General features: G+C 51.1%; 6 protein-coding genes across 6 annotated transcripts; 3 read left to right on the top strand and 3 right to left on the bottom strand.

Annotated features, from left to right (window-relative positions):
• Nucleotides 1-3,547: 3,547 nt before the first annotated feature.
• On the bottom strand, nt 3,548-8,822 carry COCVIDRAFT_39950 (hypothetical protein; the record flags this gene model as incomplete). Its single annotated transcript, XM_014698570.1, has 5 exons — nt 3,548-4,135; nt 4,193-5,558; nt 5,619-5,675; nt 7,233-8,145; nt 8,210-8,822. The coding sequence occupies 5 exons, from the start codon at nt 8,820-8,822 to the stop codon at nt 3,548-3,550; spliced, it is 3,537 nt and encodes a 1,178-aa protein (XP_014554056.1).
• A 1,474-nt stretch (nt 8,823-10,296) lies between these two features.
• COCVIDRAFT_39952 (hypothetical protein) lies at nt 10,297-11,733 on the top strand (the record flags this gene model as incomplete). The annotated part of the gene is made up of 2 exons (XM_014698571.1): nt 10,297-10,694; nt 10,761-11,733. 2 exons carry the CDS (start codon nt 10,297-10,299, stop codon nt 11,731-11,733), a joined length of 1,371 nt encoding a protein of 456 aa, XP_014554057.1.
• Nucleotides 11,734-12,226: 493 nt separating this feature from the next.
• COCVIDRAFT_28787 (hypothetical protein) lies at nt 12,227-13,422 on the top strand (the record flags this gene model as incomplete). The annotated part of the gene is made up of 4 exons (XM_014698572.1): nt 12,227-12,352; nt 12,419-12,630; nt 12,694-12,877; nt 12,940-13,422. The coding sequence occupies 4 exons, from the start codon at nt 12,227-12,229 to the stop codon at nt 13,420-13,422; spliced, it is 1,005 nt and encodes a 334-aa protein (XP_014554058.1).
• Nucleotides 13,423-13,847: 425 nt separating this feature from the next.
• COCVIDRAFT_28788 (hypothetical protein) lies at nt 13,848-18,031 on the top strand (the record flags this gene model as incomplete). The annotated part of the gene is made up of 2 exons (XM_014698573.1): nt 13,848-13,927; nt 13,975-18,031. The coding sequence occupies 2 exons, from the start codon at nt 13,848-13,850 to the stop codon at nt 18,029-18,031; spliced, it is 4,137 nt and encodes a 1,378-aa protein (XP_014554059.1).
• A 921-nt stretch (nt 18,032-18,952) lies between these two features.
• COCVIDRAFT_105959 (hypothetical protein) lies at nt 18,953-21,333 on the bottom strand (the record flags this gene model as incomplete). The annotated part of the gene is made up of 2 exons (XM_014698574.1): nt 18,953-20,786; nt 20,900-21,333. 2 exons carry the CDS (start codon nt 21,331-21,333, stop codon nt 18,953-18,955), a joined length of 2,268 nt encoding a protein of 755 aa, XP_014554060.1.
• Nucleotides 21,334-23,336: 2,003 nt separating this feature from the next.
• On the bottom strand, nt 23,337-25,333 carry COCVIDRAFT_106009 (hypothetical protein; the record flags this gene model as incomplete). The annotated part of the gene is made up of 3 exons (XM_014698575.1): nt 23,337-24,211; nt 24,283-24,823; nt 24,968-25,333. The coding sequence occupies 3 exons, from the start codon at nt 25,331-25,333 to the stop codon at nt 23,337-23,339; spliced, it is 1,782 nt and encodes a 593-aa protein (XP_014554061.1).
• Nucleotides 25,334-26,571: the final 1,238 nt, after the last annotated feature.

The following is a 26,571-nucleotide window of genomic DNA, read 5'->3' on the forward strand; positions in this document are numbered from 1 at the left end:
GCCATCAGCAATACTAACCCACGAGCACTTGATGAGGAGCGATCGTAGATAGAGAAGAGGCGTGCCAAGGTATTAAGTAAGGGCTTAGATTTAGACGATAAGCTATATAAAGATGTGGGCTAAAGAAGACATATGGGCTAGGGAGACCAAGACTGAGCATAGGAAGTGTAAAGCTAGACTAGCGTTCGTAGCCCTTTCGGCTTGGCCGCCGGGCGTAAATAAATTGTGTGTGTAGTGGCCATTGCTCTTGTTCGTTGGGCCAAGAAGCTGCATTCCCACCAGACGATCCCTCCAGCCCCAAACTCTTGTGCTTGATTGCGGGGTAAGACTTTCATTAGATCAGTAGTTTTTGTTGAAGCTAGTTCAGTATAAGGGTTCAGTATAAGGATATTTTCAGTATAGTTTACAAGTATGGCGCCAACGCACGAAGTGTTAGCAGAAGATGTATATGAGTGGCCCTTTACATGCATCTTGAAAGTACCAATAACTTGCTTCACAGGGGAAAGGATTTTGCACAAGTTTCTGCATGTGAATTCAGATAGAGAATGGTTTTTTCTTCCCTATACTGTGTCTTGAATTCCATAGCATCTCTTCGTTTATGGAAGTAGTCTTGAAGTACCTATCGGATACCATAGTATTCGAAATCTCGCACAATAATCCTCCAAGATCCCGTCATGGGTTTTACACTAATATCTTCTAGATTGGTATTGGCTCAAAAATATCCGTGTAGTATGCTATAATTCAACGCCAAAACCAAGACAGCAAAAGAGCAGGTAGTTGAAATAGTAGGGTGGCAATGATGCCCTGGTAGAGTAAAAGATATCCCTCAACGTGACATCCCTTGTCAAGAAGCTACGTATCAGTGGTACGATGTAGTATACGTTTACTCCAAGCAAAAGATAGCGGATATACTATTTTTTTGATAAGAACCGAATGACGTGCGTGCTGTAGGAGCGATGTTCATCTCAAGCAAGAGATGTTGTCTTTAGGGTTGCATCGAGTGGGAATGTTCAGCATTTGACCAACCATAATCAAGTTGACATTGGATATATTGTTTGCCTTAGCTATATCGCAAACACCGGTGTCGAAAATGTCCGCGATACTTCTGAATGTATCTCCTGCACTAATGACGTATGTCCTATTAGGGCTGCAGGCGCCTACGTTTCTCAGTGTTATTAGTAAACGAGCTGATTCTTGTATTTCCTAAATCTTACGTTTTTGAACTGCTCCAAGGGGGTTTGCAAGAGCAAGGCTTGAGAAAAGGGTAATGAGGAGTGCCTTGATCTGCATCTTGAACGTTTTTCGTTAAATAGGTGGAGGTAGCTTAGATGAAGTATATACAAAGGTGTAGAAGTGATTGCAGTAGATAGATATCCATTGAAGGGAAGAAGATCTTGCTTTTATAAAAAAATATTTTCCTATTTTGTAGCCAACATAACTCGTATTCCTTACGACGATAGAACATCCAACAAGGATTGTGATAGCTGGAAAGATTAAATCTACTCTACAATTTTTGTGTTTTGCGATTCCTGATGCATGTAAATGTATTTTCTACGAGGTTACTAGCCTTATAATGCGCATATAGTGCGGTGTGGTCAGTATTCTCAATAATATCCAGCTCTCAAGAGTTGACTCTTCAACCAAGGATGGAGTTGCAAGTAATGATGTTGATTGGCAAACTGATCCATGGACGTGCCACTCTATGATCCGTGATGCCTTCAAGCTGTACCTCATCGATCCTTTTTGTAGCCATTCTCTGCCTATCATGCGATTCCGATTAGGTCCTGGCGCAGTCCATCTTTTCCGTCGTTCTTCTTCTTTAGAGAACAAATAGTGGGCTTGGACCACAGCTCTGCGATAATTATCGCATGTTGAAATCTACAAATCATTCATATCAGGTGATATTTCCATTCAGCTATAGAGAAGGCTCTTGCAATTATCATTTTCCCAACATGTGCTGGTGCGCTTTGCGCGAATCAGGTCCTTGGTATCTTCAGTTTTCCGTCTCATGCTTTGTATTCAACGATGCTAAAATGTCGTTGCAACTAATGCGCAGCAAGGGCGATCGAGACAACTACTGTTTCTCTTCTCGAAGCGAAGCCCCTATCGCAATATGCAAGCTCCTAATCACATGCCTTACACGTCGCATCCACTGCTATCGGAATAGTCATGGAGAGGAGTTGTGCGCTATAATCACTAGGAAGGTTCTCCGACGTGTTAGTGAAACTCTAAATGCCTTTCTGATAGTAAAGTATCGCAAAAGCACCTAGTTGTAGTTAGCATGTCGCTCGCTGTCCAAGCACACATAAACGATGTGTGAAGATGTCAGGGGCAAACCACATTTTCAAGTTGGAGCCCTATCTCGGAACACCGAGTAGACGACAAGATATGTAACTTATGGCAAATACTTTGTAATGCTTATAGGCTCAGACAATGTACTCACTTCAGCTTTGGATGTTGTATCATGTCCAATCAGTAGTCCAATCGCATCCGAGAGCGCCGTAGCATTTCGCGGATCAGCATTCCAGCCAATCGGGCTCAGATGTTGCGGCCGTAACGACAACGGAGATTAACAGCCGCCTATTGGTCCAACAAAGCGATATTTCAAAAAAGTTGCACATGCTTTACATGGTTAGCAACACTGGACACTGGTGCCGCTCTTGTTGTTGTTTTTTGGCTAGTATGCATCACTTTAGTACATAGAAAAGATGGCACGCCTAAATAATGGAAATAATTGTATCTTCGTAGTGACATCACGAAGCTCTAAATTCACTAACTTCTTAGCGTGTTACTAGTGATTTTGGTTGAGTGGTGGCCCGTGTAGAAAGCTGTTTTTTGTTGTCCACTGCGCAACAGCATTCGTCCAAGATACCTTCTCTAGGAAAAATTGAAAATGTTGTGACAAGCCTCACCTGCACACTGAAAATGGCTTTCTCCTTTCATGACCCCTTGCTTTCTTTCTCATCAGGCACACAATAATTGAAAAGTTGGCATTACTCGAAAACGTTCACGTATATTGGGATTCAAACGTAGAGCAACATTATTATGGGGAAACCCAAGTCACTTTAGAAGTTCCAATGATGATATCAGTAGCGCCATATTGTTCATAGCCATTGTTGTCATGTACACCGATCAGGGCTACATTTAGAGGAAAGAGGCCGGATGCTTCACTGACCATGACACATCCGCTAGCTTTTCAGTGAGCGTAAAATGCAAATCTCAACATTGATGCTATCATACATGGTCATCAGTTGATATCAAAAAGCCTCCCCAGGGTTCGGAGATCACCTTGGAAAGATAAATGCTAGGTTCTTATGGTAGTATAGTCCCGACAATGAAATGCGATAATGGATCTTCACTTTGGCTAGCATGGAGATGCTTTGTAGATTGCTTTCATCGTTATACATGTCATCCGAAGATCGAGGAACATAAATTAACGTCCGCAATGTGAGTGTCTCGGTCGTCCCTTACGAGCAGAAGTATGCGTGATATTGCCGGCCTCGAATCACATATCTTTGGACTGTTGATGCAAGTTTCGCACTGATTCTTACAATCGCGGGTCCATGAAGAGCAATTCTGGGGGTGTTTCGGGTACTAGAACCGAATCATGTGTCTGCTCCGCCAGCTGCCGTGAAGCCTGGTCCGTACACTGGTCTGGGTACAACTTGGTATTTCTTTCGCATTTTCGTTCGATTTTTTCCCCGTGGCGCACCTGTTCTTCAATCGGTGTGTTGCTGACATGAACCAAATCAATAAAATTCCCACTGTCGTTTGCACTGCTTTTATACATATCGGGCACAGCTCCACAAAACGAGCCATGGAGGATAAGGCTACCAACGAGCTTGCTACGTTTCTTAGATGGCATTCCACGCTTGCAAACATGCTTTCTGTGCCGGTAAGACCCATCCTCTCTCTCAGCGGCTAGAAGGATTGAATTCTGGTAAGACTGTAGATCGCTGTTGATTGCAGGTATGTACTCTTGGTGTTTCGAACAACATTTCTTATCACATCTCGCGCGTGCATGGTCATCCACATCTGGGGTTTCATTTCGGACTATTGGCGAGCTCGAGACTTGTTTTGGGTAAGGCGACCGAACAACTGGATCTTTTGAAGTTAGGTAAGCGGTTGTATCAAACTGGGGTGGGGTATCGCTTTCAGATCTAATGGCTTGACACGAGAGTCCACCGGGTACATCGTTGATCACAGAGTTAGGCAAGAGCCTGCTTATGTCTTCGACAAGCTGAAGGTCTCTTTTTTGAGGTTTCCAGTTCGCAATTGAGGAGGCATACTGCTTTTCAAGGCTCTCCGATTGAGATGTAAACCAAGAATGGTTCAGAGCCTTAGTAGCCGTCATCCTGCTTTCTTCATTCAGTACCAGCAGCTTCCTAACGAAATCCTTTGGGTGAAGACCGATCAGCCTCCATGATGGATGATGTTCATCGTGAAGAGCGCTCAAGTCGCAGATGGCTACGAGCCCCACAATGACGCCTTGTGGATTCTTATGGTAGTCAGGATGATTGCGATCGGTAAACAAGTGATCGCCTGAGAGGATAGTAGCTGTGAGCGAGCCGACAGACCACATATCTACACTCTTCGAGTACCCATTTCCCGCCGGAATGACTGGGTTAGCGTGGTGAATTTCCGGCGCTGCATATTCCAAAGTGCCGACATGCGAAAACATTCGTTGGTATTTAGTGGCTTGGTTGCTCTCACAGGGAAGAAATCGCGAATTGCCAAAATCGGCAATGACGACGCGGGTTGTGTCTTCTAGTGACGACATCAAGATATTGTCAGGTTTGAGGTCTCGATGTACAATGCCTAGTTTGTGTAGATACTCGATCCCCTTCAAGATTTGAAAAACGATAGCTGACGCTTGTGTGCTATCAAGACGACCGCCTTTGAATTCAAGAAAAGAAAACAAGTCACCGCCGGTTATGAGCTCCTGGAATATGTAGATGTTGTCATGGCTGCAAAATACTTTTTCAAGGGCGATAATGTTAGGATGACTAAGATTTTTGAGAATCTTGAACTCTCGATGACATCGGTCCCTTGGCTGGGGCGCATGCTGGTCTCGACCGGCTATTGGCGAACTCACCGTGTTCATAGGAAGTCTATCTAGTCGGACAACTTTGCAAGCGAGTTGTTTTTGGGTTTCTCGAACTACGCCCACGAGTACCTTGCCATATCCGCCTTCACCCAGCATGCGGGTAGTGACGAGATATCGCGAGCTGAACGCTTGAATTTCCATTTCCTGGGTAGGTGTCATGTCAACAGATTGCACGGGACTTTTCGACAAGTAGATCAGTGTGATAGTATCGGAGATATTGAGCTCGTCCCCATGACCCAGAAGGAAGGTGTTATTGCGGCCCATGAGAATCTCATCATCCTGGCATGGAACAGATCCGGAATCACGCTTCTTCAAGTAGGTGCCATTGGCTGATAGGTCAGTCGCATATACAAAGGGTGCGATGTTAGAGATCGGGTCTTGTTCATAAAGAATGCAGTGGATACGCAGATGCAGCCGAGAAACGGTAAGATCGTCACACCACGTATAGCGACTGTAAATGAGGTCAGATCATGCCACGCCACGGCCAAGGTGGCTAGCGCCTTCGTCTCACCAGAGCTCGGTGTCTCTCCCAAGGTAGAAGTGCTCGTTACCGCAAACCTCGATAGCACTGCGTTGGGTTCCTATGTTGGTTAGTATGCTGGCCATGGCTCAATGGAGAATGAGCTGCAGCGCACCGCGAGCGTCATCACCAGCCACAACAACCTGCAGCCATCCTACCACCTGGCCTGCCATGGCGTATCGTTATCAATACTGCATCGATACTAAAGTAATGTCGCATGTCCATGAATCAATGTCTGTGCGAGGCTCCCAGGAAGAAAAAGTGACGCGACGCGCGTGAACTTGGCACCTGCTCAAGGTCGGGCCGCTAAACCGCTTTGGCTAAGCGAGCCCCGCTCCCACCTAGGTATTTCGTTCAGTCAACCTTGAACCTTTGTTCTACACTCACGACACTCATCTAGACAGCAATGTAAGTTACTCTCCGCGGGCTACCATGTCCTCTGTAATGCACAGCTCAGCGTCGCTCTCGCTTTGCGAGCGTCTCTGCCCTTCAATCAATCCACCATCTATCAATTGCAGCCGCTGACCTCACTCCACAGCCCGCCGACAAGATGAGAGCCAAATGGAGGAAGAAGCGTGTTCGACGTCTCAAGCGCAAGAGAAGAAAGACGAGGGCTCGTTCGTAAGTGACGCCAATGCCAACATGGCTTTGTGCATGGAATTAACCAGGTTTGCAGCAAATAAACTACTCGCCCCTCGATCTCAGCAGCCCATCGCCTCAACTCTGATCCAAAATGATGGATGAACGACTTGTTTTTTGCGCACAGCCTTCCGCCTAGTTTGCGCCATTTTGCTGCAACGCGCATTCCGACCCCCCGTTACGTCATACGGTCGGATGCCACACGCGAGCTATCAATGATTTTTCTCGGGAGGAAACGATTGTGCCGGATTGAGGAACGTTATGGGAGGCTGGTCAATTGCCCATGTGGCACGTTGAGGTTCTCTGGGAGTTTACTTGAACATGAGATTACGACGGTCTCTCTAACACCGGTTCGCGTCCCGCTGTGGATGCTTGCCTTTGACTGACCTGTCACCATGTGAACATGCGATAACGGAATCAAAAATGCTTCACGACAATTGCCCCTCGCTTGCTGTTTGTGTGCGTGATGTCGCGTGATAGAGAATGACATGCCGAGGACTGAGCTCAGCTGAGGTGTTATGATGTAATAAAGCGCTTCGTGTGAACTTGGTGTTAACCGAGAAACAACGGACGTTTGGAAAAGGGCTTGGTCAAGACGAGAGAGCGCCAGAAGGCCAAAGGTCGTATGCGTACTTACGTTCCTTGTGCATTTTGAAGATTGCGCAGTCCATGGGTGCACATGTGCATACTTGAGCATCTCTTGGTCATTGTGGATGTGAACATTAAGCAGGTATAGATGCAGCTTCAATATTGGTGTCATTAATATAATTTAGGGGAGAAAAAAATAGTAGACAAGGAAATTTTCCGTTGCCAAAGTATGCTTCTGAGAGAAGTGAATGACTGCCGAAAAGGACCACCCACGCTTTATGCGCACAGCGCTCCTGAACATGATAGTTAAGCTCCTGCTACAAAGTACGCAAAGGATGAGATGATCAAACCTTGCCATTGACCCAGAGGTAAGTTGACTTTGAGTCACTCTCTTTGTCGTGCAAGTCATGTCGATGTTGATACACTTCACGTGAGACAAAAACACCTTCGCCCTCGCTAGCCCGCCCGGTAGGAGCGTCCTCGCCAGCCCAAACGTGGGCGTGCACACCAGGCGACGCGACCGGGGCTGGCAATTTGGCTGTGTCATTGATTGCAACTTCAGTGATGTTGCGGTAATTGAATAACGGTAGCACTGAACCACCAATATTGGAACGAGCAAACCATCGCTTGAAGGAGGACGGCCGTATCGGCGGGGTAGAGGATTCAGTCTGACCTTGGTTTCCTGTAATCAGTGCGGTTTCGGCATCGCCGTTACTCACAGCCGGGAAAGAGTCCAGGGCGACAGAGTTGCTGCGAGGAAAGTCGGCGTACGCATCGCCAACCGAGGCGGTGGAATCAGATTTGGATGACCAAAGCAAACTTTTTGCCTTGCTCGATACACTGCTGGTCCATGATCTGGCAGCTATAAAGCTCGAGGGCGTTCGCTGCCCATTCCGTCTTGGCTCGTGCAGACTCGGCCATACTTTGCCTAGGCCCATGCTGACCATGGCCTTTCTGTAGAAGTTGTATGCATCAACGCCAGTGCCGAAGAGCAGAAAGACAACATATCCAGTAATCACCTGGATCCATTTGTCGTAGGAGACCTTGCCTTGCACTGGTACGTGAATGATGGTGTTGAATCTGACTGGGTCATGGACATAGGACCAGGAGTACGATTCAGTCAGGACAAAAGAAGCTTCAACAGTGATGTAGATGGAATAAGTGAGATAAACCAGGCTGATTGTCACGCTGAGAATGAAGAGTCGGACAAAACGAGATGTTGTGGTGTTCTGAGCGACGACCAGGCTGTGGAACTCTTTTCGGTAGCGATAGAGTCGATATACAAGTAGGACTGTTTGGCTATGTTAGCGGCGACCTGATCAACATATGGATGTCATCCAGGAGAAAAGACTCACTCGACCAAAACGTGGCAAAGGCCATGGTGATTGGAAACCACATGATACTCAGGACGAGGCTTGGCCATGAATTATCATAGGTAGATTGACAGCCCACGATGCCGTAGATGGTGTAGCGAGCCGGTTGAACGACGTAGTAAACAATGGCCAGGACCATTGGGGCTCCCCAGCACCATACTAATTCCCAAACCTTCTCTCTGATCCTGCTGTTGCGACTGCTTGAGACGGTAATGTTGCGAGTGTCCATGACCCTAGCTAGCTTGCGCGTGATCATTGCCGCAGATGCTGCAACGCCTACGTAGCTCGCAACCTGGATCCGCACATGGATGTCGCACCATACATTGCCATCCCACCATTCGAGCAGATTGTCGCGCGGCCATATGAGAGCGTTGATGGAGTTGAAGAAGTTGTGAAGGATGATCCATAGTACGTTTGAACCAGCGGCAATGTTGGCTTGCCGGAAGTGCCAGACCATTGCTGGAACGCAGAGTATCCATGCCGGGAAAGCGAAGGCTGGGAAAAGAATTGCCTGGGTGTAGATGGGAGCATCCATCGAGTACCCTTTCGGGTAGGCTGTGCCACTGTCGAGGACATCTACCGCCCCGGACGGCATCGCTTAGGTTGTCGGTCTTGGAGAATGGGCGAATATGGGCGATGCTACGACACAAGAAATTTGTCAGGGCGTGTCGAGTAAATTTATGGGAAAGTCGAGATTGAGGAACGTATATGGGTAACGTAGAGTTTGGCAAGAAGTCCGTCTCGAGCCTCGCAGCTTTTGTGAGCTCGTACTGTGGGTGAGCGCGGCAGAGAACTCAATAGACTGAGTTGATGTCTCAATCTTCAATAATGGTCAATAGGTGCTGTTGGATGACTTACGCTCACTTGAGTGGTGAAAGTCGGTCGTTTTGCTCCACGGCCATCTTGGCAGAGCCACTCGTCGAGTCGTTTGGAGACTTGTTCAAACAGACTGTTCCGTCGCACCGACACAGGGGGAATTGGTGTAGGTGATGCCTGGTTGTAGTCGCGGAGTCGGTGGTGATTGAGGTGAGACTTTCACCAATCCGTTTTTGGGTCTGAATAGGAAAAGTGACGAAGACGGTTCATTCTGAATAGAAATCCAGCAGATGGGAGGCGAGACATGTTTGTGATTATGACTGAGGCAATGACAGAGCATTTCATGTGCACTTTATGTGTTGAGTTCGCTTCTGTGGCTCAGTGCAGATCAGGGCGTACAGATGGCATTTATCCAAAGTGAGGGGTCTTGTCACGTCGAGCAAGGTTACCAACTCCAGGGGGTAAACATGTGTCGGTACTTGTGGATAGGTAGTGCATGCAGCTTCCTGTTTTGTCAGAATCTGGAGGCCGGTGTCCTGGAGAAGATGGTGATTAGGGGAGTATCTCGGGAGGGTGGGATCAGGCAGCAGAAGCAACGACAAGCTGCTCGATTGAGTCAATGGTGCTTATGGCTTTGCGTGGCTGTTTCCCACCAAGTACAGCTCACAGTGTTGCTTCTTCCCGTGTAGCGCGTTGTGCTCAGGCGGTCCGACTGCAATGTGACAGGGATTACGAATCCGATGGTGCATGGTTGCCGATGGCAGATGGGACGGGGAGACGCGCAATCATCTGACCATTCTGACGTTGAGAAGACGGCTGGACCATTGGCATCTCAACTGCCTGCGGAAAGCAAAATGGCAGAAGTAAAGAGGCTCGACAGCAATGCTCGTTCTAGCTACATACATACACATGTATGGATGTATGTATCCAATACATGATTGCGACTGCTCGCACCGGCGGGTACTAAGTATCGGATGACGTAAACCACCTGGGAGACCCGAGGCGTCTTCCACTACCTACGGCACACGACCGCCGGCCTGGCGCATGGGAGACTCGCCCACGGCTTCAGCTATGCAGTGCCAGCGCCTGTGCCCATTAGCAGGACCACATCGATACACGCATCTGAGCAGCGGCGGCTTTTTCCCGCCATCACCCCGAGTGTCTTGACGGTGACGTTGTACATACATACTACATACGTACATAGATACACGGCATTTGCCTGTTAGCCAACTCTCGCCTGCCACGCCCTCGCAATGGATGGCGCGCCCTCATCCGAGAGCCATGCCATTACTCCCCAGCTACGCCAGAGGATGCTGAACCGCGCTGCCATCTTTGGCGAGAGTGTACAGCCGTCGACGCCACCCACTGCAGTCTCTCGCCGCCGCAGTTCTCTTGTATCAGACCTCTCGGACACGCGACCCTCGCTCTGGTCCTCAACAGACAACCTACCGAGGACGGGTGTCAAGTATGACATGGACAGGCAAGATGCCGCCTCGGATGAGCCTTCACGGTGGATTGCGCTGCCCGTCGTGGCTGCGGTTGTGCCTGCCATTATAGGCTTGACGGTGGAGAACGGCGCTGTGATTGCGACTGATGTGCTGATATTGGTGTTGGCGGGCTGGTTCCTGCACTTGAGTGTCAAGGTGCCATGGTAAGCTGCAGCCAGCCATTGCGGGCGGAGAGCGTGGACAGAGCGAGCCTCACTGACAGGACGCAGGGACTGTTACCGTGATGCCCAGCAAAGACGATACATCAGCGATGAAGCCGACGACGAAACGTACGATGACACCATCCATGAAGTAAACGAAAACGACGTACATGACATAGCCGAGGGTGTTGGCGACGGAGCAAGCCAGGAGCAGGGTGACATGAGCCCTGCGCCTTCAGTGACATCGCCAGCACAGCAGGAGGCTCGCGAGGCTCTGAAGCGATCAGAGCTACTGGCGTTTGTTGGATGTTTCCTGGGTCCGCTTCTCGGGGCGCTCCTCATGCATACCGTGCGAGGGCAGTTGATGCGCGCCGAAGGCATAGTCTCCGACGCCAACCTGAGCATCTTCCTACTGATCGCAGAGATTCCGCCAGTCAATCGTCTAATCAAGATGCGTACTGAGCGCATATTGCACCTACAGCGCATTGTGCGAGATACGCCGAGGGGTCCAATTCGACCCGCCGATGCGCAACAACTTTCGCAGCGTATAGCCGAGCTCGAAAGCCGTCTCGACGGCGCGTCCTCCTCCAACAACAAAAATACCAACCAGGTAGACGTAGAGAAGCTCAGCACCGAAATCCGCCAGACTACGCAACTGCAACTCGATGCGCTCAATCGCGCCGTCAGACGATATGAGAAGCGCCATATGGCGCAAACCCTTCAGATTGAGGCACGTTTTCAAGACCTGGAGGCTCGCCTTCAAGATACGCTCGCGCTTGCTGCCGCCGCAGCCAGAACTGGCCACCGCCCAGGCATCATCACTGTGACAATTAGTTGGATAGCTGGGACAATTAGTAGCATGTTGCAACTGGTCTGGGATATCTCCATGTATCCCTTCCGGACCGCAGCGATTGTTTTATCAGTCATCAAGTCGATGTTTGTCCCGGACAAGCGGCAGACCAAACCGCGAGTAAAGGGAGGGCAGGTCAATGGACATACGTCGATATCATCGAGTAGGATGCAGTCCAAAGTTGGGCGATGAAAGTGTGTAATTACTAATTTCCTTGGATATCCTATCAAATACAAGTTTGCTCGTCTACCCTGCCCCCGGTCTTTTGTTTGCACGAGATAAACGTATCATGTCGGTCCTTTGCTAGTGCCCGGCCTGGGTGAGCGATGCGACGTTACATGGCATTGTCAATTGTCAAGAGTCATGCTATCTTCCGGCTCCGTCCAATCCAGTAAGCCGACATGCAGGTACGGAGCGGCTCTCTCTAATGCGAGCGACGGAGATAGCTGGGAGCGTGGCTGTTCAACGTCGTACCCCGCCCCCACCTCCATGGCCTATCGGAGCCGAACACGGATGGAGGTGTCACATTGTCATTACGGCAGTAGTAATATGTACGTCTTCTAGGTGGCCTTTACATTCTTTCTTCGTTTCAAGACTTTTATTCTTTCTCCTTAACCCAAGGCCGCGTTTGTTGAAGTCAGAAAAGAGACAGCCAAAAGCCATAGTTACTACATACGATTTGATCATGACGCTGAAATCGGATGTGACGGTAGATGCATCCAAGTTTGATCGCAGCACCATCGATAAACAAACGCTGGAGTTTAACGACAGATTGATCAAGATATGGGCAGATGGACCAAGATGGTATGAGGTATGTATTGATTTTCACATACACTTCTCATTAGATTTTTGGCTATGGGACTTACGTGCAAAAAAGGTTGGCGCGGCAGAATACCGAAAGATGAGATGGGAGGGCAAGACGCCATTGCCAAAACCCATTGTTCTCCCTGAAGGTGTCAACGGAGCGCTGCCTTCGCGAGAAGCCGGAAGAGAGATTCCATACCGTGTCTTCAAGCCGAGCAGCGGTAAGAGCAATGGCATTCACATGCACATCCACGGCGGTGGATGGGTTTTGATGAGCGAGGCTTAGTAGGTTTACGATAGTTTCTTAAGACGCACAACAAACAGAAGAAACTGACTCATTTTGCGAAGCCAAGATCCGTATCTCAAGTACATGGCCGACCATTTTGACGTTACAGTTGTGTCAATTGGATATCGGCTTGCGCCGGAGGACCCCTGGCCCGCAGGCGCAGAAGACTGTTATGACGCCGCTGAGTGGCTAGTGAAGAACGGACCAACAGTCTTTGGCGGAGAATTGATGTTCACAGGTGGTGAAGTATGGATATCCTCAAGTTATCCTAACTAAGCCAAAACTTGAAAGCTGACGAATACACATAGTCTGCTGGAGGTCATCTCGCCTGCCTAGTTGCCTTGCATTTGCTGGAGACGATGCCAGAATTTGCATTCAAAGGCCTACTCCTTCATTTTGGCTGCTTCGACATGTCCTCATTTCTACCACACGTCTTGCACCACGAGACACATTTGGTAATCGACCACGATGTCATGAAATCGTACATTGACGCCTTGCTCCCCAACACGACGGAAGAGCAGCGCCGCGACCCGTCGATAAGCCCATTTTGGGCTGACTTGAGGGGAAAGAAGTTGCCGCCTGCGCTGTTCACATGTGGAAGTGAAGATCCGCTGCTAGATGATAGTGTCATGATGGGTAGCAAGTGGGCTATGTGGGGAAACGAAAGTATAGTCAAGATTTATCACGGGGCGCCGCACGGGTTTATCGGGTTTCCGCCTGGCACAATCAAGGCGGTTCAAGATGCATTGGATGATACAGAGGCGTTTGTGAGGGCGAAGAGAGGGTCATAGGTTTTTGCAGTAGATAGTTGCTGGTTGGTCAAATTAGAGTACTGCTAACACATGTTTGTTTCCACAATGTCGCTCAACTGCCAATCTCAGATAGTCAGAGAATGAGCAACATAAGCCAATACGAAATGCGTCTCGCTATAACCATAGCTTGCATTTTGAAAATGTTTGTTCCTTTTGAAGGCCATCGCGAACATTATTGCGGTGGTGGTGTCGGGATCAAAGTACCGTAAATGGAGGCTGGGCCCTGACTAGCGGAAGTAACCGTGTTTCGTCATAGCTAGCAAAGCACGGCCGACTATCATCCTCCAACTCTGCCGAACCGAGACGCGACCTGGAAAACTTGGAGTTTCTTTCTTCCTCTCACTCTCCCCCATGCGCGCCATGGCCAGATAGTTCAATCAAAGGAAAACTCGCCCAACGTCATCATGGCAGACAGTGAGAGTCCCGACCGGCGGTCGTCACGAAGGAGAAGCGGCATGTACCGCCGTGGCTCCCATATCAGCGAGTATGTGCTGCAGGCAGCTTGAGGCCATGCGCGACTAATTGGCCTAGGGCAAGCTTCATGGAAGATGTCGAAATGGCCCAAGATGAGGTATACGAACTCGCGCCCATGGCCCCTCCCCGTCCCCCGTACAAGCCTCGCGGTAGTAAGAAGCCTGGCCAGCAGCTGACGCCCAAAACTATCCAGGTCTTCTCCGGTCCCATGAGCGAGAGCGTCCCTACGAGTGTATCTGGATTCCGACACCGCCGTTCGCGCGCAGACTCGAGCGCCAGTCTGACGAGTTTCGCATTCTATGATGAAGAGCAGGATTCGGGCGAGGGCACTGATGACGAGGATAGCGCCATACTGGAAGATGGCGAAAGTGTATACAATGGCTACGCCGATGAGAATGGCGAAGAAACGGAGGATCTTGAGGCAGGCTTGTCGTCGTCCTCGCCCTCACCCTCGCCATCACGGCGCAAGTCGAGTGGCTCACGGCGCAAGTCAAGTGGTGGCAGCAGGAAATCATCGGAGCGACCGCTGCTACGAAGGCGCTCGTCAACAAGCAGCGCGGGTTCGGGCGCCGACTGGAGAGGACGCAGGTCGAACCAGAAGATTTACATCATGACCGAAGACTTGACCATTGTCGTTGCTGGCTTTAAAACGTCGCCCTTTGGATACGCCCTGTATGCGCTGCTGTGCGCCGCCACACTGGGTCTCGGCTGGCTCATGTTCAGATGGTTGCCACGATGGAGAGTAGCCATTGTGGGAAAGAGTGCGCCCTTGAAAGAGTGCGACTGGATTGTCGTCGAGAACCAGTGGGGAGAATTTGCGGTACAGAACATCAGTCGCCAAACCTATGGACGCTCGCTGTCCACCGTGTTCGGAGACCCCGAAAAAGGCCGTCCGAGAGAATGGGACGAAGATGACGATCCGCTTATTCGCGAGCTTCGATGCTTGGACTACCGCTACATCCGCTTCGTCTACCACCCCATCAAGGACAAATTTGTGCTGGCCAATACCTGGAAAGACCCCAGCTGGACCGATGTCCTGGCTCTCCGTGAGGGTCTCGACAACGATGAGCGCGACTACCGGGAGTTAGTCTTTGGCAAAAACATGATCGACATCGCCGAGAAGACGGTCGGCCAGCTTTTGGTCGACGAGGTTTTTCATCCCTTCTATGTTTTCCAGATTGCCAGTTTGATCCTCTGGTCTCTCGACGAGTACTACTACTACGCCTGTGCCATCTTCATCATTTCTGCCGTTAGTATCGTCACGACACTGGTGGAGACCAAGGCTTCCATGAGACGCCTGCGCGAAGTGTCCAAGTTCGAATGCGAAGTACGCGTGTTGCGCAGTGGCTTCTGGACGCACCTCGATTCTGCAGAACTCGTACCTGGAGACGTTTACGAAGTCACCGATCCTGCACTTACACAGTTCCCATGTGACAGTTTACTCTTATCCGGAGACTGCATCGTCAACGAGAGCATGCTGACCGGCGAGTCTATTCCCGTGTCCAAAATCCCCGTCACAAACCAGTCACTGGATCTGTTGGATCTTAGCGCTTCCGCCGTTCATCCAGAGGTTGCCCGCCATATGTTGTTCAGTGGAACCAAGATCATCCGCGCCCGCAGACCGCACGAAGACCATGTAGACGATGAGGCTGCTGCATTGGCCATGGTCGTCCGAACTGGCTTCAACACCACCAAGGGCGCATTAGTCAGATCAATGCTCTTCCCCAAGCCTTCGGGCTTCAAGTTCTACCGCGACTCTTTCCGGTACATCTCCGTCATGGCTATGATTGCCATGATTGGCTTTGTTGCCTCGTTTATCAACTTTGTCCATCTCGGCCTTGAATGGCACTTGATTGTTGTACGCGCGCTCGACTTGATTACCATTGTTGTCCCTCCCGCTCTTCCGGCCACTCTCACCATCGGTACGAGCTTTGCACTTTCGCGGTTAAAACAGAAGCAAATTTTCTGTATCAGTCCACAAAGAGTTAATGTCGGTGGCAAGCTTGATGTCGTCTGCTTCGACAAGACTGGAACACTCACCGAAGAGGGCCTAGATGTGCTGGGTGTCCGTGTAGTTGAGCGGCCCCGCAATAGGTTCAGCGAGCTTCTTCCAGACTCCTATGACATCTTGCCAGCGTCGCAGCATGATCGTGACCCAACTGTCGAATACCACGCCCACAAAACCATTCTCTACACCATGGCTACTTGTCACTCACTACGCAAGATTGATAACGAACTAGTCGGCGACCCATTGGACGTCAAGATGTTTGACTTCACTGGCTGGAGCTACGAAGAAGGTGAGCAAAATGGTAACTCGGGCGATGAAGACCCTGAGCAGAAACTGTCACCGTCCGTTGCTCGTCCACCACCAGGCCGCGAGTATGATATCGATGACGTCGAAGACGAGGCCAGCCGAAAGCAAGTCGAGCTTGGCGTCATCAAATCGTTTGAGTTTGTCTCGCAACTCCGGAGAGCCAGCGTTATTGTGAGACAGTTCGGGTCAAAGAGCGGCCAAGTCTACGTCAAGGGCGCACCTGAAGTCATGAAAGAGATCTGCCGTGCCGACAGCTTCCCCACTGATTATGAAGAGCTTCTCGCTTTTTACACGCACCGTGGCTTCCGCGTCATCGCTTGTGCTACCAAGACAATTCCAAAGCTCAACTGGCTCAAGACTCAAAAGATGAAGAGAGAAGAGGCCGAAAGTGGCCTTGACTTTGTCGGTTTCATCATTTTTGAGAACAAGCTCAAGGACAGCACGGCTCCAGTCATCGAAGAGCTTGAGCGCGCCAATATTCGCAAGGTTATGTGTACTGGTGACAACATCCTTACTGCCATCAGTGTTGCTCGTGAATGCGGCCTGATCAACAAGACGGCCCATTGCTTTGTCCCCCACTTTGCAGAAGGTGATTCACGCACCGCCTTGTCGAAGCTTTGTTGGGAAAGTGTCGATGACCCGGTTTTCAAGCTCGATGATACAACGCTCAAGCCTCTTCCACCGCCACCTGAGGCCGATGTGTCCCTTCCGTATGACATTTCCAACCTGCGCAACTACAGCTTGGCAGTAAGTGGTGATGTCTTCCGCTGGATTGTTGATTTCGCATCCGAATCCGTGCTCCGTGAGATGCTCGTCTGCGGTCAGGTCTTCGCCCGTATGTCGCCCGACGAGAAGCATGAACTGGTTGAGAAATTGCAATCAATTGACTACTGCGTCGGCTTTTGCGGTGATGGTGCAAACGACTGTGGAGCGCTCAAAGCCGCTGACGTGGGCATCTCTCTTTCCGAGGCTGAAGCATCAGTTGCCGCTCCTTTTACGTCCCGCCAATTCGACATTAGCTGTGTGCCTCAGGTCATCAAAGAGGGTCGCGCAGCGCTTGTAACAAGCTTCAGCTGCTTCAAGTATATGAGCTTGTACAGCGCGATACAGTTTTGCTCCGTCTCATTTCTGTATGCCAGCGCCAGCAATCTTGGCGACTTCCAGTTCCTCTTTATCGACCTCTTGCTTATCCTCCCCATCGCCATCTTCATGGGTTGGTCAGGTGCATACCCTATCCTCAGTCGCAAACGCCCAACTGCAAATCTGGTATCCCGCAAGGTGCTTACCCCGCTGCTTGGACAAATGATCCTCTGTATCCTGGCTCAGTTCATTGCTTTCCACTTTGTCCAGAAACAGGAGTGGTACCTCCCACCGGTCATCGATAAGAACCACAGCAACTCGTTGAACTCGCAAAACACGGCCCTTTTCTTGACAAGCTGCTTCCAATACATTCTCTCGGCCGTTGTCCTCAGCGTAGGCAAACCCTACCGCGAACCCATGTCCCGTAACCTCCCCTTCATCACCACCATCTTCGTCACCCTCGCAATTACTCTGTACATGCTGTTCGATCCCGCCAAATGGGTCATGCAAGCCATGGAACTCACTTACATGGATGTCCCCTTCAAAATCTTCATCCTCACCCTGGGCCTCGGCAATTTTGCCCTCGCATATGTGAGCGAGAGAGTGCTTTTCCCCGGCCTAGCCAAGTGGATTGGTGTACTCAAAGTTAAGCTGGGGGGCAAGGGCATGCAGAAGAAGAGGAAAGAGTACAAGGTTATTGCCGAGAGTATGCGCATATAAATTAAGCTAGCGAGAAGCGAATCTGAGCAATGTTTGAGATGAAGATTGAAAAAGGGATAGATAGAGACTTGTGATTGTGTATTTTGTTTTCAATCGCGTAAGATATAGAGGCGTTGGTGAAAAGATGGGGGGCATTGTACATGTGCTTTTTATGTTTTTGTTAGCTAAATGAATAAGATTTCAATATCATTTGCATACATGTCCATGTGTTCACACTACCAAATTCTTTTTTTTTCTTCTCCTCATCTCTTCTCTTCAACTCGTAAGCCCAAGAACCCACACACACACACACACACACACACACACATTAAACAAGGCAAGCAAAAGAAAATACATCAGTTGGGGTATCTAGTTTATATTGTTTCTGCTATCCGCTTTGCTTTCTTTGCTGCTAAACTATACATGCATGTACATACATATCGGCAGTTTGGGGGCCAGCCTAGCCCCGACACCCTTGATCTCGGGAGTGTGTATGCAGAGGAGAATAACTAGAAGAAGGGTTGGTGGGGAAAAAAAGTAGAAGTAGTGAAAAATAAAAGAGAAAAAAAAGGATAAGTACATCCATGAGAAAACGCCCGCCCGTCCTCCCTTGCGCCAATCCTGTTTGCGTCTGTACTCCTGGAGTTTGTTCGTAACGTCGTTAAAATGGTGATGGTTACTGTGCCCCCGGGCTCTTTTTTCGTCTCCCACCCAATCTGACTGCTCTTATGACAAAAAGGACCATGCTTCGTCTCCTCTAAGAAACCTCAAGAAGTTGGAGAACACAAAAGAAACGCTTTGTTTTCTCTGGATTTCGGGACTTTAACCACCTTGTACCGAAGGAAAAAAGCTTCGTACCGACAGGGCCTACCATTTCTGGGAAAGAAGCGTAAGCCAAAAGAACCAAAGCAAGACAAGAGGAAATGACAAGAATGCACCTGCTCACTTCTTCCGCCTCTTAGGACTTCTTTTCCTCGTCTCGTCTTCTACTTCCTCGACTGTTGCTGCTGGGCTAGTCGTCGTACTGCTCCCCAGGCTATCGACCCTGGTGCTACTCTCTGTACTATCATCTCCCATGACCCCTACGCCAAGGTGCGTGGGGTCGTCTCCACCATTGATGTCTGGAAATGTGAACGTATCCGCGGTAGGCTCGTCTAGAGGGGCCGCAGCATCAAAGTTGAAATCAGGTAATACGGTGTTGCCGTTCACGTGTGCTTGTGTACCGTCGGCATTGGTGGGGTTGTCGGTGAAGAAATCATCGTCATGAACAAAGTTGTCCATGTTTAGGTCGTATTGTCCAGGTTCTCCGAGGCCATTGGGATCGAAATATGAATTCTGGTCGCCAATGCCTTCAATTCGGCCCGTTGGGCTAAGCGGCAATATTCGGTCGTGTATGTTCTGAATCTTGGAATTCTGTTGATCCGACAGTTTCTGCAGCATTTCCAATTGTTGTTGAGTCGCTTGGTATTGAGCAAGATCGTCGAGCAAGCGGCTCACTTCTGGCGGGTTGGGGTTGGTGAGGGCATTATCCGTATTTTGTGCAGCCGTGTTGTTTACGATCTGCGATAGTACGTCGTTTCGTTGCTGTTGAGTGAGGGGCACATGTCCGTCTTGGGTCTGGTAGTTTGATAAAGCCGCCGCATAGTCAAAGTCTGGCGTCTGGTTGGTTGACTGTCCAGCACTAGCGTTTGCGTTTTGTATCGCTGACATGATTGCGTCGTTTCCGGGGAGAGATGCGCCATTGGACGGTGATTCGGTCTTGACGTGTGATCCCGGCATGTTGTCTCTTCCTTGTTGGTCCGGAAAAGCAGATTGAGATTGTTGGCGATTGAGCGGCACCGAGGGCCTCAAGCCCTGTTGCCGACTTCCCGGCCGCGTGATGGGACTTGCCAGTGGTCTCGTTGTGGGGCTTACGGTTGTGGCGCGGCCCGTTGTGGTTGGCGCAAGGTATTCTTGTTGGGTGGAAGCGGGAGCGGGCAAGATTGCGAGTGGCCTCTTGTTTCTCTGCAACTGTGAGGCCTTGTGCGCATCTTGCATAGGATAGTCGTCCACGTCGACTACGTTACCGTGGGGTTGTTGGCGCGCAGAAGGGAACATGTCGGCGAGATTCATACCGTTTGCGTTACCCTCTAGGCTCCTGTTGTAAAAGGTTGCTAGAAATGTCAGAATGGCGTTGATTGAGTTCTCGTGCCGGTCGTGCAGTGCTTGGAACGATGTTGCTCGAGAATACAACTCTTCGTTCTGGCGCTTGATCTGTGTCAAGACGTTGGAAATGAGTTTCTGCTGCTGCTGAAGTTCCCTAACTTCAACCCGTAGACTGTTGTACTCTGACCGTGGGATCATAGCCATCTGCTCATTTCCTCGGACCGCCACCTCTTCAACATATCCACCGCCTCCAGTATCTTGGATATACTTGCGGTCTTCATCGCTGTCGCCCTTGTTTTCCTCGTCGCGTTTGCGTTTTGGTCCGGTCGGTGGGTTTTTGGGCTTCTGGATCAGCCACAGTAACTCTGGTCGCCCACGCTTGAAGTATTTGTTGTAGTACTCGCTGGGCGCTTTTGCCTTGGTCTCACTGGCCTTCATCGAGTTGTCTGACAAGCCAACCTTTTTGTGGAAGCCGTACATGTTCAACTGCCGAACAAAGGATGCATAATTGTTGTGTTTGAACAATTCGGGAATCAGGGTACGTGCAAATTCGTCCTCGTCCAGAACAATGAAGCTGTTCCCGTCGTCGGACCATCGAATGAGATTCTCGTTCTTGTTATTGTCGAGGAAACTGTAGAAAAATCAGCAACCATTCCGCGACTATAAACACATCCACGACATCTGGGTACTCCCAAATATGAGTACTGTCAGTTGTCGGGGAAAAACAAGTAGTGGCTTACTCACCTGCTCAATTTCTGCACAAATGGCGGAATCTGCTTTCGTTTTGCCTGTGCATCCTTCTTAGCGAGAGCCGCTTTCTGTTCCAGCTCTTCATCGTCGTCGACCGTTTCCCACTGCTGCTGAGGGCTCGCGAATCCGTCCCACTGACTACGCCGCGGGGCAGGAGCAAGCTGTTGGTTGGTGTTTCGTCGTACCAATTGGCCAGACATCTCCGTCCCGTCATTGTACCCGTCCAGCGACACGACGCGATTGTGGCCGGTCCCCATGGTCGGGCCGTAGTTGTCGTACAGTGGTGGGTCGGTGAAATTCATGTCGGTAGCCACTGCTGGGTCATTCCAATTGATGTATTGATCGGTCGGTGCGGGGATATCGTGTTGGTACGTCTGGGCGGGGGGCTGCGGGGATGCGACTGGCGCGCGTCGCTTGCGGTTCGACATGGGGACTTTTGTGATTCAGGCGGGAAATCGGAGTGCTTTCTCTGGGAAGTTGCTCTGTGCGGTGCGTATCCGCTGCTCCCGGGGAGTCACAGAAAGAATCTTCACGAGGCTCGGTGCGGGATATCAGCCTTGCAAAACCGATACGAACCGCACAAGTCGTGAAGCGCGCAGGTGAGTCAGCGCCCGGGATTGAATGCGGTATCTGAGGAGCGCGTCGTGGGCGCGATTATGTAGGGATTCTGGGCGGGATTGTTGATTTGTTTCGTTGTTGGTGTTTTACGGAAATATTAGGCGATTGTCGCCAAACAGCTGGCCGGCTCACACAAAGAGTCGGTAGAGGGGCATCAAAGAGGGCGCAGGCAGGCGGCAGGGCGGGAGAAGGCGGTCGTGGAATGGAGTGGGTGGTTCGGCGAAGGGCGTAGGTGGGCAGACATGGGCGGGCCCAGGTGAGGCCGAGCCAGTGACTTTACGACGCAGGACGCAGAGCAGCAGGCGGCGCAGCAGAGACGATGGTGGGCTCAAAAGAGAGAATGTCGAGCAAGATGCGCAACGTGTCCAGGCGCACCGTCTGGCCGGAAACAATAGCTGGGGGGGACGTGAGCGCGAGGCGGCGTCGGCGATATAGCGCGTAGTACTTGGATGGTTCGCAGCGATGAGATGGATTCACAGTCCTGCCAGCGTCATTCGCTTAGGCGCCCGCTAGCATGACTCGTCGGCTATGTCCTGGGCTTGTCAGGTGTACAAGTGTGTAGTGCCAACGTCGTCCGTACTTTAAGCTGCTGGCACACTGTGACACCCATCATGCAATTTCACAATGACAGAGCGACTCTCTCCCGGCCAACTTGTCCGATCCAGCCAGATCGACTTGAGATGCGTGGCCCAGTGCAGGAGTTTTCAATCGGCCCGGGCAGAGGTGGAATGATGGGAAATGCTCCAAATGCGATAGATGTCTGCCTACTTTCCGATGCATCCAACGGTCACATGAGCTCAGCTCAGTCTTAAGGGGCCAGGATCCGCCATGGCAGACCCGGACACTGTACCCGAAATGGCTCCCCGAGGAACTGCATCTTATTAAAAACTACGATCCACGCCCAAGGTTGAGATCGTGGCCACCTATCCGACTCATCCACTGTCTCCATCGCGAAGAACCGTGCCCAGACCCTACATGTCCCTTTACTAAGAAAAAAAAAAGCCCGAGACACCTCCCTATCACAAACACTACCGTGACACGTCGTACGAGTTGACACTGTACTACATACCTCAAGCCCCACAATATGTCTCACCCTCGGTCTCATCCGAGCTACGTATGTCGATATACAAATCATCTTATGGCACATGGAAACAAACGTGGGCACCCAGGTCCTTTTGTTTTTGTAATTTTTTTAGCTTCATTTCGCGCAACGTACAAAGGTTGAGTGGAGGAGCCCGGTGTTCAAACTATTCACCTTCCATTATCGTACTGTCGCGCCAGGCACCCAGCACCAACCTAGACTATGACTGATATCCAAGGCGGAAAAGTGGGGGAAAAAAAGAGAAAAAAGAAAGAACAATCGAAAAAATCAAAGAGAAAGACAAGAAACCCACAAACTTCCAACTGTGCGCCGAATGCAGCTTCGATCTCATCTCTCTCTCTTCCTCCGTTCAAAAAACTAAAACCCAGTTACTACAACGTCGTCGGGGACTGCGCGACTCAATATAAATATGTAAAAAAACATATCCCATATGTTCATAAATGCTTTTTTGCTGTATCCAAAGTTGAAATGCGAGATTGGTGGGGGGCGCGGGCCCGATTTAGTTCTGGATGTAATGTCTCTACCATCGTGGCATCATTCTCTTCGTATGCATCGTAAAGTCAATCCAGTGTTAGTAGCGCGGCCAATTGCTGGCTGTAGGCCGTTAAACGTTCGTCGTCATCGATTTCGTTCGTGGGCGCCATCGCACGTGTCGTTGAACGAGTGATGATACGTGCGACGACGGTTGGTTTCGTGCGTGGAGCTGACATACTACTGGCCGACAAGAATCTCCACATTGGATTGCGATGATAGCTCGTCGCTGCCACGATTCTGGTGTCCATTCTGTCGCGGGCGGCTGAAGCCCTGTCCTCGCTCAGGAAGCGGTCCGCGAGGTTGTCGGGATGGCCGGTCATCGTAGTTGGTGCTAAAGGTACGGTGTCCGCCAATTGGGCCAGGGGCGTCCCAAGACGTCATCTGTCGCAAGGATCGGGGGCTGCTGTTCTGCGGGTATCCTGATGAAAGCTGCATTCGGCTCATCTCCCTTTCTAGTAAACCATCGTCACGCTGCGACATGGAGCTGTTTGTCGGGGTGCCATTGGGGTTCGTGGAGCTTCCACTATAGCCAAGACCCTCGAGCGAGATGCCACCTGGTCGACCAATGGGGTGGCTAGCAGTAGAAGGGGCAGGTGACGGCGTGTAAGATCTGAGATCTGCGTAAGACTTGGCGCCACGAAGATTGGGCACCGCGTTAAGGCCGCCAGGCGAATCAGGGAATCCGAGAAGACCTGATGGCTGCCTGTTGAAGGCGTTATAAAAGCCACCCTCTGCGCGTACATCGCTGAAATCTGTCGTGGCCGCGCGGTTCAAATTGCGGCGCGGTTGCTCAAGAGGGTTGCTGACCATTTGCGGCATTGGGGGGCTGAGCCCCTGAGTATCATAAACCTTAAAGATGTGCACCTGGCGCTGATCACCAGTGCCTTTTGAAATGTGCGCAAGCCCGAGCTGATGGGCCAAGGTGTGAATGGTACGGCGCTGGAGAGGAGCCAGGTTGGCGGGGAAAGTCATGCTATCGCGATCCTTGGCCTCCTTGAACAGAAGAAGCTGGGTGTAAAATTGTAGTGATTGCGGGTCATTGAGGTCAACATCTGTGTATTCAGTTAGTTCGAATTTTTATCCTGTAATAACATCAGAAAAAAAGGGGGGGGCTCAAACGTACCGACAGTCTTTTGTCCACTGCCCCTCATGGCTGAAACGGGTGAGGGTGATGTGGCAGGCATGTGGGAGGCAAGAGATCCAAAGGATGCCTGGGACTGAAGACCGCCACCAAGCGGCCGGTGTTGTTCCTCGAGCTGTCCGCGTCGCTCTCGCTTCTCTCGCTCGATGCGCTCACGCTCGGCAAGGGGCAGCATCTTCTTGTACTCGACGCGCAGCTTCCTGCCGTTGAGCTCAAAGTGGTTCATCGACTCAATGACGGCAGCGGTTTCCTCTGCGGTGGTGAAGTTGGCAAAGGCCAGACCTCGGAAAACGCCATTGTCAAAGTGGTAGTTGAAGGCGTAAGGAAGGGGCAGGCGCAGCTCTGTCATGAGCGAAACCAGTTGCTCCTTCTTGACTGCAAAAGGGATATTTTTGATGACGATGGCTGTGGGGATGAGTTCCTCGTCGACGTCATGGCCGTAGCTCGTGTTCTGCATGGTGTTGAGGTTGGAGTTACCGAGGGCGAAGCTGGGCAGACCCTGAGGCTGCTGGTCCATCCATCCCTGAGAAAGGTGGGTCAGCATCGTGGCAAAAACATGTGCACGAGGGAGTTGAGTGGGTGGGAATGTGGTTGGAGGAAGATGAGGGGGAAGAGGAGGAGGAGGATGATGATGAGGAGGAGTGGCAGTTGTTGTCAGGGTCCTTACCGATGGTAGTGCGCTGCGGCCTCCTTGACGCTGCTGCGACTTGATGCGGGCTTGGGCGGCACCTCCCAGGGAGCCCAGAGAGCCGTTTTGGGCAAAAGCATTCGTGTTCCAGGCGGTGGCAGAGCCCATGTCGTAGGCGCCGTAGGCAGCGCCAGCGTGCATGGTCTGGTTGAGGCGCTCGTAGTTGCGCTGCTGGTCGTAGGGGCGCTGGTGGTCGTCTTGGGCGTACATGTTTTGCTGTTGCGGGACTTGGCCGTAGGCGTCGAACTGGCGCGATGGCATGCGGTGCAAAGAGCCTGTTTGGGGCTGGGATCGTTGGGCAATGGGCGACCGCGACGTGTTGTGGTCGTAGCCCGACGAGTACATTATATGCGGTGAGGGTTAGGGGGGTCTTGGGTCGTAAAGAGGACGTAGCGTGCGGGTTGGAGACGCAGGCAGCGGGCGGCGCAGAAAATTAGGGCGGAGGTACGAGACGGTGGCCCAAGCTCGCGGAGAGGTGAAATGAGCGGAAGGCGACGGTCGCGAACGAGTCTTTGAGCTTGGGAAAAGGGGGCAGATGAGGCTCGAGCAGCCGCGGTCGAGGGTTGGCGGGCTGGCGGGCTGGCGGGCGTGTGCTGGGTGGACGGCGCAACAGGAGCAAGGGAGCCAGGGGATGCCAGGCGGACCGGACCCAGCGACACTTGTTCCCCTATCGAGCCAAAGCCGCACGTCTGGGTGGGCCGCGAGCAGCAACAGGGCCACGGGCTAGTCGATGTCAAAAAAAGGGTTCAGATATCGCCTACGAGCCTACAGCGGGAGGGGGGTCGAGGGGGCAGTCAGGGACGAAGGGGGAGCAGTTCCGGGCGAGGGCGACGGCTGGTGCGTGTGTGCTTGGGTTGCAAAAGTCTCGCTGAAGCCCACTAACGGCGCGGGGAGGCGGCTGCACACGTGCGCACCGACGGTGGCCAGACGAGAGCCGATTCTTTCTCGTGCAGGATACATGTGGGAAATATGTACTGTGTACATGTGTTGGAGTAGATGATGTATGTGTGTGTGTGTACGAGGGCATTGAGTACAATACGTATCCCAACTTGCAAGATAGTACATGGAAATAACACATTTATTCATTGACTCTCTCACATACTACCACACCACTGCCATACCTTCCCACTAATATCCCTCACACATACATACACAGGCAAGTACCCTCCCTGCCTCGCTCGTCCCACCGTGGCCTCAACAGCAGCCCTTGCTCTGGTCGCTGACACGCCGTTATTACTCTGGCCGGCTTACATGCCCTGCACACTGGCCCTATTACTCGCGGAACCATTTCCAAGACCGGACCGGCCAGCTTCGCCAGAGAAAACAATATTCAATAAAATGATGCGAGGGGTGCAGATGCAACCGCAGCCACAGCCACAGCCACAGCCTTGTATGTAGGTACATGCATACATGTACACTACTTACTTACTTACATACGCATGTACACACACCCATACCCACACAACTCACATAGATACATGCAGCCAGCCCGCCACAGGAAAGAGCCATGGCCCGGTAGTCGGGAAGTCGCCAGCTGGCGGGCCGTAGCGTTAGCTTCCCTACTAACAAACCTCCACCACAGC

The sequence above is a fragment of the Bipolaris victoriae genome, assembly GCF_000527765.1.
Source record: "Bipolaris victoriae FI3 unplaced genomic scaffold scaffold_75, whole genome shotgun sequence".
Taxonomy (NCBI): Eukaryota; Fungi; Ascomycota; class Dothideomycetes; order Pleosporales; family Pleosporaceae; genus Bipolaris; species Bipolaris victoriae.